Source organism: Triturus cristatus, chromosome 11 (genome assembly GCF_964204655.1).
Source record: "Triturus cristatus chromosome 11, aTriCri1.1, whole genome shotgun sequence".
Taxonomy (NCBI): domain Eukaryota; kingdom Metazoa; phylum Chordata; class Amphibia; order Caudata; family Salamandridae; genus Triturus; species Triturus cristatus.
This window is the reverse complement of record NC_140594.1, coordinates 317,154,152-317,176,572: the sequence shown is the minus strand read 5'-3', so window position 1 is coordinate 317,176,572 and position 22,421 is coordinate 317,154,152. Positions and strand designations below refer to the sequence as shown.

The window sequence follows — 22,421 nt, the reverse complement described above, 5'->3', positions numbered from 1 at the left end:
AGAGAAAGCAGCCAGGAAAGCACCAGCGAGTCCCGTGCTGCGGGGGGAGAGGCAGTGATATAAGGACAATGGCGGTCGCCTCCCCCAGTCAGCAGTTGCAGGGAATCAGGGCAAAGTTGGGAGTCCCACCAGGGCAGAGAAAGTGGCCAAGAAAGCACCAGCGAGACCACATACAATATAATCAATTCTATGACCATAGACGGAGAATCTCATTTTTTAGTATCTATATTTTGAAGAAGGTTAAAAAATAGACCTATGGTTCAGGAACAGATCTGCTGGCCTGCTCATCTGATCTCCCAGATAAAAATAACACATACGTTGATTTTGTTTAAAGCCCTTTGTATACCCCTAAACCCCATCGAAGTTGTAGGGCTAGGCACATGGCCACGTATGTACAAATGTAATTGCTATTGATAACAAACGTTTTATTCAATTTGCTCAAAATTTTGCTTCTAGTTAGAGCTCAACATAACAAAATCCAACTTCAATAGAGCCTATCAAAAAGTGCACCGTGCTCCTATATCAGCCAGTTGTATCTATTAGCTAAATACTAATTCTGCTACCCTTCTGCCATGTAGTCTTTATAAATGTATATAGATAAAAGGCACAATCTCAAATAGCACGAACAACCTCCCTTTTTTTTATTTGCAGGGCTTTAAATGCCCTGCTTAATGGCGTCACATGTCACTTTCATCCGGATTTATTTTCTACCAAATGCTTGCAGTATATCTTAGTGTGTTGCTTTCAGATTGATTATACTTTGGTTTAATTATGCTAGCAAATAGTTTCATATTGGTTATCCCTACTCAGAAGGGTGACCAACTTCTTTCGGCAGTGTTGTAAAGCGATGGATGTTGGGGCTGTCAGTTGCCAACCACAAATATATAAATCAGACACTATATATTCATTGTATGTATTTGTGGTTCAAATATTTCCATATAATGGGTGCCAAGTTCATATTAGTGAAGCACAATTGTACCCCAGGGACGATTTTTCCTCGAGAATAATTTTTATCCAACAGAACGCGGGTTAAAAGGTGCAGTTAGTGAATCTAAAAATTAAGCATGTCGACGTTTCAAACTTTAGAAGATTTTATAGGGTTAGTTACTTAGGTTTCAGTATTAGCAATGTCTACACAGGTATATAAATAATTTCCTTTTTTAACATTTATTATGTTATAAACATGATTATTGGTGCAGCCATGTTTATTGGTGCAGTTTGGTAGAACAAGAAGAGATGTACATGATTAAGAGAGACATACTTGCATTTTGCTGTTATATATTTCCACACCCATGGTAATTTAACTCTTATAATATTAAATAGACTAAAAGATTTCTCATGTCATTTGTAAATTTTCAAAGATTACATTTTTAACATTGAATTTCTATGAAATGTTTATATACTATGTTAAATGTATTTTCCAGTATCCATGTGCAGTGGTCTTGATTATATTCATCACATGTAAAATGTTTGAATTCTATTTTTGTTGGTAATCTGAACCCTTAAACCATATTATTTTATTCACTTACAAAATAAATAACCTTTTCAAATGTTAAATTGTTATCAAGAAACCAAACCTATTAAGTAAAACCATCCATTCAACCTTCTAAGCAGTTTCATTTTGTTTTGATAAAAGATGAAAATAAATCCTCATTTCAACGTCTGCTCCCTAAACAACCAGACAATGCATTGTACATCTCAAAGCAACTTTAAGACATTATAAATCAAAAAACATTGAATTTGGCTGGTAAATACATCAGATTAAGGAATTGTTTTGCATTCAATACTCCAATGGCACTAATCAGGCATACAAACCTAAGGAGTTATGTGGGCTAACAGTTAATAAGTGAAACATGGCATTAGTTATAACCAGCGCTATGAATGCTTTGCTTAACGTCAATTGGACAGAAATGACTGTATTTAACTGGGACTTATGACGTTAACCACGAGTCAATTCAACCAAGAAGTCAATATTTTTAGAATTCTTATTTTCATTTCAATTAATTTAATTTTGAAATGAATGTGGACGTTTTATTGCTTGCTGCATCAACTAATAGATTCAAGACACCTACTCATGAATTTACAATTTGGCAAGATATGTGTATTTAACAAAACAAATATATAAATGGATTGAGACAAATGAACACACACATTTGCCAGGTTAGTAATAGGCACATATGAAGCTGCTACATTAACATATATTACAATGAATGTGTTGAATTAATTTTCCAAGTTTAGTTGCCTTTTTAATATCAGTTGGCTAAAAAATACATTTTTCAGTTCATTGGATATATTTCTGCGTGCACATATAAAATTCAATCTGAAATGCAAATGGGGTGTCAGCAAGATATGTTGGCTGATCTGTAATCCCTGTTCCCTTTCTGAAATCAGAACGTAAGAGCCTACAGCATAATGCAAGAAAATATGTCAATTTTAAATTGACGTTTGTAATAACTGGTATGAGTTTGGGTTACAGTAACTTGATAAATCACTCATTTTATTGTATTGATCGTAACAAGGCTGACGATTTTCTCCAAATGTCTGAATGAATCACCAGTTAGGTAATGGTATTGTGTATTTATTAAAGAAAAGCACTTGATACATCAATGTATTCTAGAAAATATAGTTTATAAAATGTTCATGAATTTTTAGCATAGATAGTCTTGGTCTGCAATGTATAACATGCCATATTGTTGAATATATATGATTGTAATTATTTCCCTTTTCCTTCTTTTTGTGTAATGCTGCAGTTCTAAGGCCTCATTGGTGCAAATGAGAGCCAAGAGAGAAAATGCTAGTGAGCCTTGATGGATGAATACTTTGAAGGGAATTGAATGGTCTTACAAATAGTTTGGTCTATAGTCACTTCTGGCTTGGGATCGTCTGTGAACGTTTGATTTACCTGAATGTATGTTGGGAGCTTAAGGGGCCCAGGTTAGGCAGTCTGCATGCAATACACATGTAATGTAAAGGGGCGTGTAGTCATTTATAAAAATGAACAGTTGCTTTCTTTGCATATCTGTAGTGGAGATACTTTGCCTGCAAGAGCTAGAGGTCTAATGCGGTGTACAACTCTCGCAAAGCCTCCACAGGAACAGATTTGTGTCCGAATTTTATCAATATATAAAGTTGACATTTGATGAGGTCTAATGTAATCTTGAAATTGGATTGTGATTTGTAATCCATATCTTTATGTCAGCAAACGATGTAACTAGTGCATGAGTTCAGTCGAAGGGTGAATTCCAGAGCCATGGCATTGCATTCCCAAAGGACTGGTGGTGTACTCCGCATGTCATATGATATATCAATCCACACAGACCCCATGTTCTAAGCAGAATGCATATTTTGGGGGAAGTAGTGAGTGAATATGAATGACAATGCAGGAGCAATGTCTCCTGTAAATTAGCAATGACAAATCCTCTTACTGAGGGAATCGTATAATATATTTTTCTTCCTGAAATCGAAGAGAGATGGATTCGCTCTCAAGATTCAGAATTTTAGCTTCAACTAAAAATGTTGCCACTGTCCCAGAGTAACAACCAAACTGTTGTGTTCTGTTTCAGGTGTTTGATGCACGTGACTGCACCACGGCTCACGGCATGTTCAACTACATCTGCAACCACATCAAGTATGCCACCAACAAGGGTAACCTCAGGTGAGTGTGCGGCATCTCCCTCCTAACTATTGGTGCTTTATAGAGGACTGTGTGCCAGAAAAACACAACTGAACTGGAAATGAAACGGCAAAAGGACATTCAGGCAGATCAGAAACAGTGAGTAAAGCTCACTGTGGACTGAGCCCTAAATGCCCAGGTGGATTTAGGTCTACAGTGGTTTGATCTTTGGCATCTTAAAATACATCAAAGAAGACTCTACTAGAATAGCAGCAATTGTGTCAGTCAATCTGTCTTTGTTTGCCTCTCTCCTGAGCACGAGCTCATATTAATCCACCGTCATCATTGGGTTACTGTTTTGTTCTGGAAGCCCTTAGGCATCCAAGCTCTGTATCCCAAGGAGAACAAAGCAGGTGCCTAGTGAGAGCAGATGTGTGTTAAGCACTTTGCAGAAAGGAAGCAGCTGAGCTCCACAACGCGCAGTGTTGGTCTCTAAAAGAACAACCTCCTGCGCTTGCTTTGATAGTTATTGGTGTCAACAAGGAGTTCTTCTTACTAGATCTCCAAGTTCTGCTTGATTGTGAAGTGTTAATCTTTGATTTGAGGATCTGCCAAACAGTGACTTGTGAAACAGGAATAGAGCATCAAATTTAACCCAACAATGAACAGGCAAAATCTGTCATCATTCAGACAGCTTTTCTTGAACTTTCCGCTTGACTCAAGGAGGACCAAAGACAATAATGGGACCAGCTCTAGAGCGACATCTTCAGGCCTGAGCTCTGCCTTATTCTATGTTTAATCTTTGGATTCAAACATATTACATCAAGACGTCGATTCCCCTTCATTTGCAAAAGCATTTGGCCAAAGAAACTCCTAGCCTAGGTGGTGTCTAGTGTCTGGATCCTACATTGCATCTCCTAGGGTCTAACACTAAACTAATCACTGTTTTGTACACCATTATGATAATGTCCACGGGCAGGGGTGACCAGATGCAGCCAGCACTTCCTCTAGCTGTCAAAGATGCATTAAGCATAGGATTAATGGCATTTCTGGGCCGAGCGGGGAGTTGTATAGAATACGAGGGGGCAGTGAGTGGTCCAGTGGTTTTTAATGGGAGAGTGACTGCAAGACTGAAGGCGCTCACGCTAGAAAAATATCTGAGCAGCTTTTTAAGAGGCATTTCAGGGGTGGATGCGGCATCAGGTAGAGGTAGAGGTGATGCACCAAAGCACTACAACAAAACAAAATGAGTCCAATACTTGACATTGAAACCCACATTGGTGGTCAAAGACAAACTGAACATGTTAACCAGCCCACGCTCCTACATGTTGAATTTTAGCCATCATAACATACCATGGAATTTATGGCTATTGAAAGCGTTTTAACTGCGTGCAGTACCATAATTCAGGTCCATGCAGATTATAGTGTTCAATGTTGCACCACTTGTGCAAAGTAATATTTGAGATCTAAAATGTGAAAGGATGGAGAACTTATAGTGCAAAAAGAGACTTAAAGATTTGTGTTTGGCGCTCTATGAATCTACAATGTGCTCTGTTTGTAATTTGGCCATTGAGCTGTATTCTCACAGAGTTCTAGGGTAGAAGTGGGGCCACTCATTAAGACAAGTAGGAAAAAGGTTGAGTGTTAGAAATACATTTCTTACTGTGTGAACAGCAGATGAGCTCTTGCTGGCGTGGCTATTGTTTCAATTTAGGATAGAAGAATTCTTAGCAAGGACAGAATGCTATTTGAGGGCATGGTTTTAAAGCTCGTGGTTACTATGGTATTCAGACAGTGATGCATTTGTCTAAATTTACAAGCATAATTATAAGCGTATCTTTTTTGTTTTTCTCCGGATCCCCACTGACAACCACCTAGATACTGTGAAGCGGGAGGACGGCCAGTGTATTAATCCTCCTTTCGTCAGCCAACTGCAGAATCGATTTCCAAAGTTACTGCCGCATCGAAGTGCAGAAATAGCAGCATTCACAGGGTCCCTGGGCTCTCTTTTCAGCCCAATAAAATGGAATTGAGGGTTGAATTTCTGCAAACCGTCGCTACTTATAACACTGAGATTGACGCTAAAATTATAAATTTAGAGAAATTGGCCATACGAGCAGAGGTGCGAAAATCGTCTTAGAGGTGCATTTTTACACCAATACAAAGAAAAGTTCTCAACTTCTCCCTTAATCTTCCAAGCATTGGTTAATGCATTAAGGGAACAAAATCCATCTTACGTGATTGAGGGCACCACGTTGGACACTGGGTGGGGGGGTGGAGGTGGGGGAGGAGGTAGTTAAAATGTTTATAACAAAAAATGGCATAATACCTTGTAATATAAATGTATATAGACCGGGTATCCTACAGATATTGATGTCAGGAGATTGAGACGTGGAAAACAACGAAAGTAATTATGACCGTAGATACAGTGAATGTATGTGTGTTTTATTAACCTTGAAATGCCAATAAAAACATTTTTTTTAAAAACATGCTGGACACTGCATAATGATGGCGCTCTTACTCATCTCAAGAAGATTCGAAAAAACCTAGAGCGTCCTGCCTCGTTTCAGGGAAACATAGCTTACGAGTGCTGGGAGACTTTTTACCTGAATTTGAGGGCAACAAACAGCGTACTCCTCTGTCCGCCCAGTTCAAAGCTCTGAGCAATGTCTCATACCACCTGAGTTAAGATATATTTAAAAGTGGTCAAATCCACCTTGAGCAAAATCAGCCAGGAATGGGGATAATGTTGTTGCAGCCTCTTTGATTCCTAACGTTGCAACATTCAATATCAGTAAGGCTTCCCCCACTATTCAGTCACCTTCTTGTGTCGCATGTTGTAAAAGTAACTCCAAAAAATGTATCAATATTGTAATCCAACAAGCTTAACGCATTTGATGTAGCCTGTACTCCGATGCAACTGTGGAGTACTTGTACTACGGCAGGCGTACAAGCAGCTTCTTTTAACACTATCCTCCAACCAATTCTCACCTGGGAGGGTATCAGTCTGAATGATAAAGAGAAGCGGGTACCCAAGCCTCCCAAGCACCCCCACCCCATTAACCTATTATCTAAGTTAGTGAGCCGCTTGAAGCGAGTTGTTCCCCCGTTTTACCAAGAGTAATAAATTGGTTCTGACCCCAATGTATTCCACTCGGAGCCCCCATGGTATTCGCAGTAGAGGTAATATTCTTCGTCTATTGCAGTCCCACCAAGTCTTCAGACACTTAGGCTCCAGTCCAATCCCTAGTGTGGGATTTATACCCCAGTGGATTGAAGGCCATAATAAATCTTCTCTATTAAGTTAGAAGTCTGCAGAACAGGCACTCGTAGTGCTGGTACACCGCTCCTTTTTTTTTTAAAACTGGAAAATATCGATTGGAAGACCAAGCATCCCTCATTGTCCAGCCATCCTTGAACCTGAATATTTAAACTGCATGATCTTGTCCATCGCACAATTGGCTTCAGTTTTAAGAATGTCACAGGGTGGCTCACCCCCTCACCCATACGAATAGTACAATAGTACGGTTACACATATTGCAAAGGCATGTCGTGCATGTAGTATGAACATATGCTATTTTAGGCAGAAAAGGCTTAACTGGTCTTGGTTAGCTAGTCCCCAGCATCAGTAAAGTCTCCATTACTTCGGCCAGATGTTGACAGCATGCCTAATCCATGTATTGAGATCCATTTCCTCTATCTCTTTTTGTGCTCATGAAACGTGGGTGATTAGGGCCTCTTACAATCTGACAGCAAAGTTATCAAGTTTGTTCAAAATGATATTATTTATTTACGGAGTCCTAGTGCATCCCCCAGTATAGCTATCTTTCTCTACCCGCCCACCAACTCACCTGCCACTTTTTGAGGATTTAACTGCTGAGGGTTATCTACTTTGCCTCCAAATTCTCTTTTAAACTAAAATGCATAAGTATTTTTCTCTCCTTGATATAGGCGAAGCTTGTCCAGTCAGAAACCAAGGTTCATGCACTAGGTTTTTTTCTTGCAAGGATTGACATCAACCTGCAAAACTTACAAAAAAGAAATGATTAATTAATTCAATTGATACACTACAAGACTTACAAACACTATTTCTGAAGAAGCTACAGGTCCCACCTGCAAGCTACTGGTCACCTGCAATTTCAACTCAAATTTACCAATGGAGGAGTTGGTGGTGAAGGAGAGGGGGGGGCTGGCAATGAATGATCAAAAATTAGAATATCAAGATGGTTTCTGGGGTTTTCGGCCGAGGTAGACCAACCATTTCTCAAGTAGTCAAAGGCTGATTCATTCACACATTAGGCCTATAAGCAAATGAATAGTTTCAGGTCATCACCAACTATTGAGTAATTTTAAGAATAGAGAGTGATCATTTTCCCCAGACAATTCACACGTGCATGTGAGGTCTTGCACCCCCAAAGGCACAAACGGGTGGGGGTTTTAATGGTTTTGCATAGCTGGCAAGAGTATTCGCCAAAAATGAACATTTACTGAAACCACACTAAAAGGATTTAACATGTTACTTGTACAATCATTTTGACAACATTCTTCCTGCTACGATTTGGGCTGCCATTGTGATGTACGTTTTTGAAGAACTCAGCAGTACCACCATGTTAAATGGTAGTGGCAGTTGCAGTCGATAACCTTTCAAGTATTGCCCGGCGGTAATCGCCTCTTATACCATTCGAAAATTAACCAACAAAGAGGCAGGCGCCGGAGACTGGAAGGCAGGAAACAAAGTTTTATTCTCTCCGGAGGAGAACACGTCAGATCAGACCCACAGGGAATCTTCTCGAGATGCTCTACTCACATCTCTGAGGCCTGGCCTCTTATACACAGGTTTATTGCTTTATTACAGGTTTATCATACATGGCACATTCTTGAGATCGCTTTGATACACGAAAGAACATCCTCCGAATCCCCGGCTCAGATCCGCTCCCACACATAGCTACAGTAGAAGTCCCCACCCCACCCACAGTAGGAGATGGCTATCACACAGCTGGACATTCCGCCAATTCCCGGGAGTGTGTGCGACTGGTCGGGTCTCAGGGGGTGGGGGGCTTTGATCTACTGTAATCCCTTTGATGTGGGGTGTTTCCCTTACAGTAGGGGCAATAAACTGCATCCGCAGGGCTAGGTGATGGCCTGGGATCGGTTCGAACAATCGGGCGCAGAGGAAGGGGGTTATCAAAGGGATGTATGACCATGTATGGGATGAAAGAAGGTGTCGGTCAGGCGTGGGATGTGGTTCCATGGCAGTGTCGCGCAGAAGGAGAGGGTTTATGGCCCATGTATGAGAGAGCGGGGGTGGCCGGCGCGCGGGGGGAGGTTCGCAGCGCCAGAGGGACGCGCTGGTGATCGGCAAAGAGGTCATGGTGCCTAAAATGGCCGTCGCGCGTTTTCAGCGTGCGGGCCTGAGAGGGGACAAGATGGCGTCGATTATGTTGACATTGCAAACCAGATTTTAACAGTCCTCCCTTTTCAACATATCTAGCCAGCTTGTCTAGCCGACATTCACCTTCGTTAACCTCTTAGCCATAATATCGTAAATGCTTTCATGCGTTCCTGTTTTTAAAAGTACAGAGTTTTAGGACAGACAGGAAAAATCTGACACAATTGTACATAGTTACATGTGGTTGATGTGACAGGCGAGGAGGTAGCGTATACAAAATTACATCAGCTGCGTCATATGTCAGGCCCGGAGATAGGTGGAGGGAAGCTCGCTTGAACACAAATTTGATACCGTAAGAGGTGGTCCGGCAAGACAAGGAATATTATGCACATTACTCAAGGCCTAGGCTTTGTGTGGATCAAACCAAACAGCATAGTCAGGTGTACGGCTGATGCTATACAATTGTCATTTATACCAAGCTAATGTTTCTTAGATATTAGTGTGTAGTTGGAAGTGACCGAAAAAGGACCTTGGAATCTTGATTGGAAGATAGTCAATTCAAAAGTGGTTGGGAGAGGAATACAGCTCAACATGAGTTACAGTCAGGGAGGGGGGGGGTTTATTCTTTCCAGTGTCTTACTGCATCGAGCCATCACTGGTAAGCTCTCATTGTTCTTCTTCTTTCGTTGGCACTGTTGAGCACCGGCGGTGGAGCTAAGGTCCAGCTCAAATCCAGGCTTTCGCGTTGCAGGGTGTGACCATTCTTTGCTCTTGGATCACAGTCCTGTTTTGTCCTGTCCCTTGACTGGTCTTATCATAGGTACCTTGAGACGGAGTACCCGCTTCTCATTCTCCTTTTGTCAAGTCAAGTTCAAAATAGGGGTGCTTTGGAAGGCCGAGGGAAGAGGGGGTGGAGTGGGATCGGATCAAAAAGTGGGTCAAGGAGAGCAGAATCTTTCAGCACTGGGCCCATCAATCGGGCCCGACGGGTTGGGACTTCAGGCACGAGCTGATCAGCGAGCAGGGGGGCTTCGGGATAGCCCTTCGTTCTATCGCTTTTCATGCTGAGAATGGTGCCTCGTCCCGCACCCTTTTGCTTCGTGGCTCCCCCTTGGTCGATGCCATAGGTGTTCCATGATCCGCAGCCAGGCTGTGCGTCACGTCCGACCCCTCTCCTCCGATGACCGCATGTTATCTTTGAATGAGTACAAGAAACAAAATCTTAGAGAGCTGGCAGGGAAGACATTTACGCACTTCATTCTCTCTCCCAACCACCGAGTAGTCGGGGAAATGTTTTATCGGTCGCTCTATGATGGATGTCTATTAACTCTTATGTAGGGTGTATGCTACTAACTCATTAATCATTGCTGTGGTGCAGGTTTGCGAGTTTTCCTGCAAATTTCCATCATCAGGTCTGCTAGGTGTTGATTCCTGTACCTTATAAACGTGGAAAGAAGTCTGACATCTATCAACTTCCTGGTCTATCAAAATTCGAACCGGCTTCTCCGGTAGAGACTCGTCTTTCTAACCCAAGCCCTGTTGATTCATATTTTTCTCCAGGGACTGTTAAGTTTATGAAAAAGTGCGAGGTGCTACTGCCATGGGCTCACAAATATCTGTTTCGGGGAGGAACACAAGCTAAACATTTTTCTTGCTGGAGACAATAGTTAACCTTTATCAGTTTTAGGCGATGTATCTTTAAAAACAAGGTCATCAGCTGTATTGCTTAAAATATCCAGGGACGGCTAGTACAGAACTGGGACTATTCTGGAAGGACGGGGTGCTTAGACGCTCTATTTCTGTGCAATGGGCGGGGCGATTCTGAGCGATGGAGGTGGAGTCGTTAGAGCCCTAAAACAACAAAAACCACTGACATATAGTTCCCGTTATAAGGGCCAGATTGGGAGACATCAGTCGTCTTACCTGTCCTTTCTTTCTCAGCCAATTAAGTTCCATCATTTTACAGAAAGGAGAGGTAGTAGTGTGGCAAAATACGGTCGTTTTGCTTCTGTCAATTTGTTTGAACACTGTCGTGTTTCAGGCCAATTATACACATACTGAGGAGGTATAGTGTTGTTAATTTATTCAAAAGAAAGAGGGCAAGAGAGCCTTCAGGGAGGGAGGGAGGGAGGGAGGGAGGGGGAGAGGGAGGGGGAGAGGGAGGGGGAGAGGGAGGGGGAGAGGGAGAGGGAGAGGGAGAGACACGTGCGCATCAAGTAGGCTACTCGGTATACGTACGACATAAAACGAGAGAGAGAGAGAGAGACATGTGTACGATAATAGGCTACTTGGTGCACACACAACATGGAGTAGCACGGGTCAGTTCTACGTAAGAAAACACAAGCGGGGGAAAAACATAAATTCAGCGATCACGTACACACAAATACCGGATAGGGCGTGACAGTACATACATCAAGCGCAGAAACTTAAGACGAAGACACAGAGCTACGTTGAGTATGGGGACCTCTCCTTTGCTGTCCTCTTTCCTATGCATGCTGCGTATTTTCAGTATTTTCCGTAATTTATTTTGAGGGGGGCTGTCGGACTTTTTACTCCCCTCCCTTTGATCGATAGACAAGCACTTCAGTCGTACGATGACGTTCTCTTCCAGCGACCCAAGCATATGAAATGCATACACATTCATTCCGTATAATCAGGGCACATACGCACAGTCATACCATACAGTTTTTCACGTTCCCAGTGGTGGTCTGCACTTTACGCACCATCCCACAACGTTTGTCTATGTTTTTCCCTACATTGAGCACGGTGCGGTCCATGTCCACTCCATTCTTCAGTCGGAACTCCGATGTGACCTATAGAGAAGAAAAGAAGGGGGGGGTGTGCAGCATTCAAAGTACGTTAGCGCGCGTAGACACGAAAAAGTTCTACTTACTACGTACCAGGCTAGCTGCAGGAGCGGGTAATACCATAGACCTACTATATCCTTCCTTTCGACTATACAAGATGCTCCATTTTATTCGTCTCCTAAACTCGGGTTCCCTTGTCGTGCATTTGTTTCTCAATCGGTCGCATATTATGGGGCAAGGTACCGTACCTTCCATTCGGCAGATACCTTAAGCTATATTCAACCATTTTCTAACAACTCTGAAAAAGACAGGCGTGATGGGTACAAATTTCATTAATCCAAAATTCAGGCAAAAAGAAAAAGGGTCTGCATTATCTGCCTTCTATTGCTTGGGAGTAACAGTCATTAAAAAACCTTTACCAACCTAGATGATTTGTTATGACGCTGATTTCGTAATTCCTTCAAAAAGCCCTTTATTTAAAACAATGTCAGTATACAAATACGGGCCTACAACCGTTGCAGGCCGGCCACGGTGTGAGAGGCGTCGAGTATCATGAGCAACACTACCTTAACACGAAAAAAATAAAAATGATAATAAAAATGGGGAGGACAGCATCAATAAGGTTGTTCGTATGCCCGATCAGTACCCTCCCCGTCCCTCCGCCCATCATGTGTGAAAACATCGCATTCATATCCTTTTAACATAAATGTCAAGTAACCGAAATGCCATAAGGAGTTGTAGGCCCCTCCTTCATCGGCGCCATTTTGGGGCGAGGTCGGGTGGGTCCAGTGTACAGTCTAAGTCCTTCCACTAACTAGCTGCCGGACCAGAATCCCTTTCGGCAGTTCGAGAACTTTCGTTAGCGCCAACGGAAAGAACAGACAGCATGAATCGTGATTCGGGGGGTGGGGAAGCACAGTCTTTGTTCCTACCGGGTCATGTTGAGGTTCCACCGGAACTGATCCGAGCGGCTAGGCTACAGTGTCTCCTGATAATTCAAACAGAAGCTTGCGTCAGCATGTCGTCACCAAGGTCTCGCAGCAATGCCGTGATCCGTTCTTAGGGCGGGGCAGCAGGCGGGTCTCTCTGCCGACGCCTTGAATCAGTCTCTCTCACGGCACCAAAAGGAGGCAAGATGGCTGCCGTCCGGGTCAAAGACAAGTTAATGTGGAATGATCGAGCAATAGCGGCGGTTGCCCCCACCGGAAGTCCGCGGGAGTCGAAGGCCAATGACTCCCGCAGAATCTGCAAAGCTGAGAGGGCGTTTTCAAGGGTGTGGCCCACGCCCGAGCAGGCAAGCTTCCGAGTTCCCAGGTAGCCCAGAGCCATCTTTTAGTGGACCAGGCCTGAATCTGAAGAGCCGACCGCCATTTTAGGAGTCCAGTGGCAGCAGCAGCTCTTCGTTACAGCCACCGGGGTGGGTCCCCCCGACCACTTGGCTGCGGGGGCCCACTTCTTGCGTCGAACGCTAATGGCAATCTTGGTGCAGAAAAGAACCCGCGCCTGGGTGGTCGTCCGATAGGCGAGACGTAAATGGTTCCCCTGCTGCAGCTGGCCGGTGAGTGCAGGGGCGCCTACTCAGCTGGACGGCGAGTGAAACGGCAGGGGTGCCTTCTCAGCTGGTGAGCCTCCACCTGGGGAGGCGGGGGAGGCCCGTTCGCGTCGCTTCCCCCCCGCCAGGGCACCCTTCGTTGTCGATCTGTGCAGCATAGTAGATTGGCAAGACCAGTACACTTGTTGGACACCACCTCTTGTGCCGTCCTGGTCTTGGCGCGTCGTGTAGCCTCCGGCCTATTCGCACAATATTCCACCACTGATGCCGCCTCACAGGCCGATGGACTTTGTGGGCCTTTTATAGCCCAAGCCGACTACAATACCGCCCAAAACAGGCCAATGTTGCTATTTCGAGGAAGGAGGGGCGAGGCCTATGTCATGTGGACGTAAATGCCTTGGGATTTGCAGCAGGCAGTCATGTAAATAGTTAAAAAAACGAGTTTTAGCATGTTTACCCTGTTCGAGTGTTGCATATACCTACAAGTTATTAAAACGTTTTAACCATACTACTTTGTTGGAGTGTTGTACATATTTGTAATCCGGCAACGAGCACAAGGACGTTACTGCATAACCGGAAAACGACCTAGCCCAAGCGTGCGTGATCTAACCCAGTTCGGCAACGTCGATGGTGGGTATTAGCAGATTTCCATTTGTGCTGGATTTTGTCGTGTTTACTGGGCGGGGTGGGTGGTAGGGCAGACATGTTTAGGCAGCGAGAGCGATGGAGCCGAGCTACCTCGTGGCCATTTCGACCGTGAGCTTGGCTCCTTCCCCTAGTTTCATATTTTTCGCAAAGGGCTATTTCCTAGTGTTTCTTATTTTTGTAGGGTCAAAAGGATCCCATCAGTGGTCTACTGGTCTCTCGATTATTTTTGTTTCTCTATAGCGATTTTTATGCCCTAGTTTGTTGTAGGCTACAGCGACTGATCCATATTTAGTAAATATGTCCTTATTAGGGGCGCCTTCCAGTGGAGCCGGATGGTTCATCTCTAATAAGCGGTCCGGGCGGAACCAACTACCAATCAGTGGGGAGAAGATAGGCATGACGGGTTACAACGGGGACAAAAGTCTGCACTACCTATCTTTTCACTGCTTGCAAAGACTAGACAGAATATCTCTATTCCACGTTATTTGTAAGCAGAGAATACCTCCAAAGAACCAATATCGAACAACTAGTGTTCGGACAATCAATCAATCAATGGTGAGAAAAGAGATAATCACGACGGGTTACAATGGGGGACAAAAGTCCGCGTTACTTATCCTTCACTGTCTGCAAAGACTTAGGCAGAATATTTCTATTCTACGTTATTTGTAAACAGAGAATATCTCAAGAAGTACTATTCTTCAAAACAATCAATATTCGGTCAATCAATCAGTGGGGAGGAAAATAGGCGCGACAGATTACAATGGGGGACAAAAGTCCGCGCTACCCACCCTTCACTATCTGCAAAGGAAGAGAGAGTATTTCTACTTTTCCCCGTTTGTAGGCAGCGAATACCTCAAAAAGAACAATCAATAAGCAATACTAGTATTTTCAATCAATTAGTCAATCATTTAGCAATTCGTCGTATTTCACGACCTTACCCGGACCGCGTGGACAGTTTTCTCGTCTTCCGCCTCCAGCGCCCGATCGTCCTCTACACTCCGTTATTGCCGCGGCACTCCTGATGGTTCCCAGTCAGGACCGTAGATCACTCGAGAGAGGTCTGCTCGAACCAGTGAAGTTCGGATGATCGGCTGCCAGACGAGGGTCTATCGGGCAGGAACTCTTTCCGATCATTGCAGTCGTTCACTCTGTCGTCGGGACCTCTCCCACTGGATCCACGTGTCGCTGATGGGCCCCACGCTTGGGACGCCAATTGTTAAATGGTAGTGGCAGTTGCAGTCGATAACCTTTCAAGTATTGCCCGGCGGTAATCGCCTCTTATACCATTCGAAAATTAACCAACAAAGAGGCAGGCGCCGGAGACTGGAAGGCAGGAAACAAAGTTTTATTCTCTCCGGAGGAGAACACGTCAGATCAGACCCACAGGGAATCTTCTCGAGATGCTCTACTCACATCTCTGAGGCCTGGCCTCTTATACACAGGTTTATTGCTTTATTACAGGTTTATCATACATGGCACATTCTTGAGATCGCTTTGATACACGAAAGAACATCCTCAGAATCCCCGGCTCAGATCCGCTCCCACACATAGCTACAGTAGAAGTCCCCACCCCACCCACAGTAGGAGATGGCTATCACACAGCTGGACATTCTGCCAATTCCCGGGGGTGTGTGCGACTGGTCGGGTCTCAGGGGGTGGGGGGCCTTGATCTACTGTAATCCCTTTGATGTGGGGTGTTTCCCTTACAGTAGGGGCAATAAACTGCATCCGCAGGGCTAGGTGATGGCCTGGGATCGGTTCGAACAATCGGGCGCAGAGGAAGGGGGTTATCAAAGGGATGTATGACCATGTATGGGATGAAAGAAGGTGTCGGTCAGGCGTGGGATGTGGTTCCATGGCAGGGTCGCGCAGAAGGAGAGGGTTTATGGCCCATGTATGAGAGAGCGGGGGTGGCCGGCGCGCGGGGGGAGGTTCGCAGTGCCAGAGGGACGCGCTGGTGATCGGCAATGAGGTCATGGTGCCTAAAATGGCCATCGCGCGTTTTCAGCGTGTGGGCCTGAGAGGGGACAAGATGGCGTCGATTATGTTGACATTGCAAACCAGATTTTAACAACCATCTTGTCAGCGAATAATGTTTTAATTAAACCAACATCAAAGTGATTTAGCAAGACACTAAAGCACGAAAAAGGCACTAAGGCCAAATAAATACTCCATTGTTTGGTTCTCAGGGCATTATTATTAATGAACTCAGGTTAGTGTACAGAAGATTACCATGGCAAGCCAAAAAGGAGGCTAACGAGAACTAAATGACTAGAGTTACATACAACAATATCCACTAGACATTAAAAAACTGCAATTATATAAACTAGTCAGACTAAAGCCAACCAACCTAAACAGACATCAACATCTCTACTGACCAATGGCAAAAACACATCAAATCTCTGTATGTCACCCCTGAAGAGGTACTCCAACTTCATAAAGAATCTCATGAGGATTCTGCCTTCTTATTAGCTAGGGAGAGGGTTACACAGATCATCAGAAACAGCAGGCCTGATGGTGCTCCCGGGCCAAATGGTCTCCCAGCAGAGCATTTAAGAAAGTTATTTCCTTGTGTACAAAATGTTGCGCTTCTTGTTTAATGGTTGCTTCAAAACCGCTAAGATATCTGATTCTTGTCTCTGCTCTGTTTTCCATCCCTAAATTAAGGGATTATTGGTCGATGGAAATGCATAAATGTTCTTGTTACTGGAAAACCTAAATTGGATTGGATTAATGAAAACAAACTGATCTCCCTAGCTTCAGATAGGCTTCTGTGATGATGGAGGGACAACTGATAATCTTTTAGCCTTAGCAATGCTGGCTGAAACCCACACTGCCCCTGCTGCACTCCACTATATGTAGGTTTTGTAGTTTTTCAAAAGGCTTTTGACCGCATAATTAGAAATCTTTTATCCGGCAAGCTTCATAGATGGGGGATTACAGCCATATTACTCTGGACCATACAGTGTCTGTGTTAGACCACTTTAGTTTGTGTCAAACAAGGGAAGAACAATTACATCTCTGACCCAACACAAACAAACAGGAGCTTGAAGCAGGACTGTCTGTTAGCCGCCTTACTCTTCGTTCTTTGTTGCAGACTTCAGTATCACCCTCCTGAATGACTGATCGTGTCCTCTAAGATCAGGTGGGCAGCTGGTACCTATCGCACAATATGCTGAAAACAGTATCCTGATAGAAAAGATAAGTATTTCCTACAACGCCTACTTACTATCCTATAGGCCAAATGTGACACCACCATCCTGTCGGTGGATGTCTCAAAATCGAATGTAGTTATATCTCGTAAATTAATGAAAAAACGGGATTTAGATATTCAATGGTATTTCCATTATTAGGGTTGTTGGATACAAATATCCTAGCACTTTGCTATAGGAGAGAAGCGGCTACCACTTTCACTTGGCCAATTTAAAGCCAAAATCGATATTGCTCTCAGCTAGATTATCACAATTCGCGACTTCTCTTGTACCCTTTCTAGAAGAAATAAGGGCTAAATTTCTTCAAGACTTAAGATATGGTAACAAGGTCTTCCATAAAAGGCTCTCATCCTGGCTTGACCTTGCAAATGCAATTTATTTAGTCGAATGTTCAGCCTCCCACATTCTCAACACAAGGTCAGGTCCAATTAGAATTTGGCCTGATAGATCAACTGCGGGCCTGGGAAGCCTCATTATTACGATGCTGGCACAGGAATAAATATGCTAGACGTTGGTCTCTAAAAGCTTTTTTAAAGGACAAGCTAACCACTTAAACTATGAATCTTAATAGCTTGCATCGGATTCTGAAAAATGCATTCAATAACCTGTGGAAGGAGTCAGCCTGGACCTGTCTCGTAATCATTAGAAAAGTATTTTGAAAAAAGTGGTGACCCTAGATCTTTGGTGCAGCACCTCCACATGTTCAGCAGTAGAAGAATGTTCATCTGGATCCGGTGCTTCCACATCAAACCAGCGAGCCAACCATACTCTGTCCTGGCCATAGGAGTCTTTTAAAATTGATTATCTGAGGTTTGGCTTGCATGATTTCAGGTAAGCCGGCCAGAGCTAGAAGTTGGAGGAAAATCGTGATCCATGTACCTTGCGCAATATTAAATCAGACAAAGCTCCCACTTCCTCTCTCTTGGCTCTGCATTAAAAAAGGATCGAAGAAATGTTTTAAAGCCAGCATTTCTCAAACTTGGCATAAGAGCACATGGGGAGGCTGTTGAGGAATGCGGCTATTGCAATGACGAGTGGCATCTGGCAGGTGTTGTGAAGTTTATGCAAGCTGTGCGGCATGTTTTTTTTGACAGCACTAACATCATCTGGTAAAATGGCAGCTACAAGCCTCATCTCCTGAGCACAGTGGATTAGCCGATTCAGCAGTTTGTATACTTTATTTTTATACATTTTTCCATTGAACTCGTATTTGTTTTTGATCAACGACCAGTTGTAGTTTTAGCTTTTGCTCTCGAGGACTGGTTCTTTCTTCTGTTCTTCTCCCTCATACCAGGGTGTATTGATCATATGTGTTTAATTTGCTGCCTTGCACATTTTTTCTTTTATTGTTCCTGTCTTTACATTATTGCTATTTTAATATTGTTCTAATATGATTTTAAAACGTGTTCTTATTTATTGTGACTGATTTAATTAACTACATAATAAAATTTGACTTAATGAAGTTTCTGTGCAGATTCAAAAAAGGTTAATTAGGAGAAGTAAATGGGTTTATTCACTATGAAAATTCCACACGGAATAAATCTGACCGCTATGGTAGGTCCCAGGAGATCATGGGCAGGGTTCCCTTACACAGGCCCAGATTATAAAATTAAAGTCTTATTTTATGCATTAATTTCGCACCACCTGCTGCTGTTTGTTTTTTCCTCACCTGTTTTATTGGATGTGGGAGAACAAATACAATTCTTCAGGTCAGAAATATTACATGAGACTTTGCCCACAGCCACGCCTTTTTATCTAACGGGGGAATCATACAATGCTTCCCACATTATAAAAGAAGAACCTTTCCCTTCCCTCTCCTAATACCCCCCCCCCCTCCTTCAGTCTCAACACACTCCACGCACCGACCTCCTCATACAACTATGGAGATTCCTTTCATTTGTAGTGCTATGTTTAGGTATGGCCTTTGTAACTTTGGTTTTTGCGCCAAAATATATTGTCATTACATTTTGGTTCTGACTAGCACATTATCCAACATGGGCCAGTTGGTCAGCCACTTTGCTCATTGGCTCCCTTCTCTTTGAGTGACTGCACATAGTCTGTGTACATTTTTCAAGCCCCCAATGATATTTCCATTCTCTTAAGAGACACATCTTGTTCTAAGTATGTTTTATTTTATTTGATTTTATATTACATCTAAATACCAGCTATTTATTGTACCTGCACTTAAGGTGTCAAGTTAAATTATGTTTTTTTTTGTCTCCATTGTAAACTTGTTTTTATAAAGTGTTTAAGTGGCATTGTAACTTGTAGCAGCCTGCCGTATTAATAATAAAATGCGTGGCAGATTTGACAGGCTTGTTATTTTAAAAAGTACCACTAGCATAATGGCTGCATCACTGAATTTGTTTTATTTTAATTTTAAAATGTTTATTCTAAACACATGGCAGCCATGTTTAGGTGGCTGCACGTTTTCTTTTTTTTTTCTTTTACTTCTGTGGTATATGATTGCTGTATCTATGGCACCTTCCAAGGCTTCATCTATATATTTTACCGCTTGAGTCACCTTAATACTAGTAGGGTCCAGCCAATCATGAATAGTCTGCCTGATATCACCTTCTGTGCAGTCATACCGAATAGTGCATGTTGACTACTATATTTCAGCAGCTTTCCAAGAAATCTGCAGTAATATTTCTTGTTACATCATTTGTAGATTCAGATGGTAGAACCGGTGTGTCTATATCTGGGACGTCTTCTCCAGGCTGAAATAAAATGTAGCTTCTTCATATCATTTCTGACATTTACCTTTGGATCGCCACTCTGTGGCCCTGCTCCACGTCATTTAAATCACATTAATTGCCTGACATTGTGTTTGCACAATTTAAAAAAAAAATGCTAATAATGTTCTTTAAGATCAATCATAGCATTACGCCTACTAGTGTGTTAGTCTAGATCAACTTTTTTCTATTTACCAATATCAGCTAGAGATAGTGGCGTCTTTACAGGGGGTCAGATGGGGCCCGTGCCTTTATCTCTATATGTTCTGCCCACTTCCCCCTCCCAAATTGGACCTCACTGCAGTTGTTGGATGTGGCAAGAGGCAACACACAAATAAAAGGACACTGGAGCTTGCTACACAATTGTATTTGCCTATCTACCTTTCACTGCAAATTAGTGTTTGAAGCAATTCACAAGACTACTGGTTAGATTAAAATGTTTAAATGTGACTTTCTATGTATGTGTATGTTAGAAATGGGAGTCTCTAGTTGGCAGTGGTATGCACCCTGTCCAAGTAGGGACCCTTTTGTCTAGTCATAAGGGAGTTACACACCTAGATAGCCCTTGTTCAGCGCGAGCGGACAGGGTTATCTCCGAGGTAATGTGTAAAGTATTTGTACCCAAACACATGGTGAAAACATTACAAATGGACACCACACCAGTTTATAAAAATAAGCTATCTTTACAAACAAGCAAACAAGACCAAAATCCAACATATACAGCTCAAAATATGACTTTTAAAAAGTTTCAAGCAATTCTGTCGATAGAAAACTGTGGATGCATGATTTCTACAAAAAGTACCTCAAATGCATCAAAATCCACAAGGCAAAACAGCCGCAGAGGAGGGAAGCGTTGGAAAAAACAGTGATGCGTCAGTGCCTGAGTCCTTGGGGAGGAGATGCAACAGTTCTACTGCATGCAGGAGAAGTGATGCATCAAAATCGGACTGTAGGTGGAAGTAATGCATCGATTCCAAGATGGTTCTGGTCTGCGGGTGCTGTGTCGGAGATGCATGGCGTACATATGCGATTCGTGGAAATCCGGACGCAATGGAGGTTAATGTGGCGGTGGCAAACAGTCGCTCCATCAATTTCTTCAGCCGCGGTCCCACGATGCATCGTTTCTTTTAGTCGCACAGTAGGAATAGCGTTGGAGCCAGGGTGGTTGTCCCAGGTTTTGGAGACTGGGGCACTGGACTCTGCATGCTGCGATTGTTTGGGCCGCTGACAGCTGTGTGGATTTCCTTGGCCGCACAGGGCTGCGTGTCGGAAATTTCTCCTGCACTGCAGTACTGCATCGGAAAATTCAGCCGCAAGAGGGGCGAAGCATTGATTTTTAGGTTTCTTCAGTTGTTTGTTCAGTTCTGGGCCCTCCAAGTGCCCAGAACTGGGTTTGGCACCACAAGGCATGTCAGAACTTCCAGCAGTGGAGTTTAATGATGCTGCAGGTGAGTTCTTTTTGAAGCTTAGAATTCTTAACATGAGGCAAACTCTGCATCAAGCCCGTGGGGATTTTCTTAAGCAGGATACCCCAGCAGGAAAAGTTCAGTGCTTTCCACTGCCCACAGACAGAAGCAGCCACAGCAGGTCCACCCAGCAAAGCAACTCACAGCAGAGGGGGCAGCACACTTCCTGGTAGCTCTTTAGCTCTTCTTCTTGGCAGGGTCCTCTTGGTCCAGAGGCAATGTAAAGCTGTGGGTTTTTAGGTCTACTACTTATACCCATTTTTCTCTTTGAAGTCTTTCTTCAGAAAGTCTCTTTTGCTCAGCAAAACCAGTTCTGTCATCTCTGGTCCAGCCACATTACAGGGGGTGCAAACAGCATTGTGCAGGGCAGCCACAGCCTATTCAGGGTCTAGTGACAACTCCTCCCATCACTATAGCCCAGGATGGTTCAATAGCATATGCAGGGCACACCTTAACTCCCTTTGTGTGAGTGTCTGGAGTGAATGCAAAAACAGCCCCTGTCAGGCTAAAACCAGACGTTGATTCCACAGGCAGGCAGAGGCTTAGGATGGTTAAACAAAAAAATGCCCTCTTTCTAAAAGTGGCATTTTTAAACACACAATTTGAAAACTAACCTTACTAAAAATATGTCTCATTACATTCTGAGCTCAGGGAGCCCAAACTCCAAATCTCTAGCTGTTTCCAATTGAAAATTACACTTATAAAATGTTACAAGGAGCTACACTGATAGCCTATGGTAGAGCCAATCCTTGCACTAGTGAAAAACGAAATTGGCACTGTCACATACACTGGCCCTTACCCATGGGGATACCTTGGGCTTACCTTAGGGGTGCCTTACATGCAAGAAAAGGGAAGGTTAGGGCCTGGCCATGAGTGCACTTGCCAGGTCGACATGTCAGGTAAATATTGTGTGTGCAGACACTAAAGTGGCAGGTCTGAGACACATTTTAAAGGCTAACTGTGCTGGTGGCACAATCATTGTGGCCGGCCACTAGAAGC

General features: G+C 43.4%; 1 protein-coding gene across 4 annotated transcripts in view; it reads left to right on the top strand.

Annotated features, from left to right (window-relative positions):
• The window catches only part of NOS1 (nitric oxide synthase 1), a 1,315,983-nt gene that overhangs the window by 1,045,462 nt on the left and 248,100 nt on the right, over nucleotides 1–22,421 (top strand). For all 4 annotated transcript variants that reach the window (XM_085636289.1, XM_085636287.1, XM_085636288.1 and 1 more), the window contains one exon: nucleotides 3,564–3,655. In XM_085636289.1, coding sequence (XP_085492415.1) covers nucleotides 3,564–3,655 — 92 coding nt within the window. The remainder of the gene's footprint in view (nucleotides 1–3,563; nucleotides 3,656–22,421) is intronic.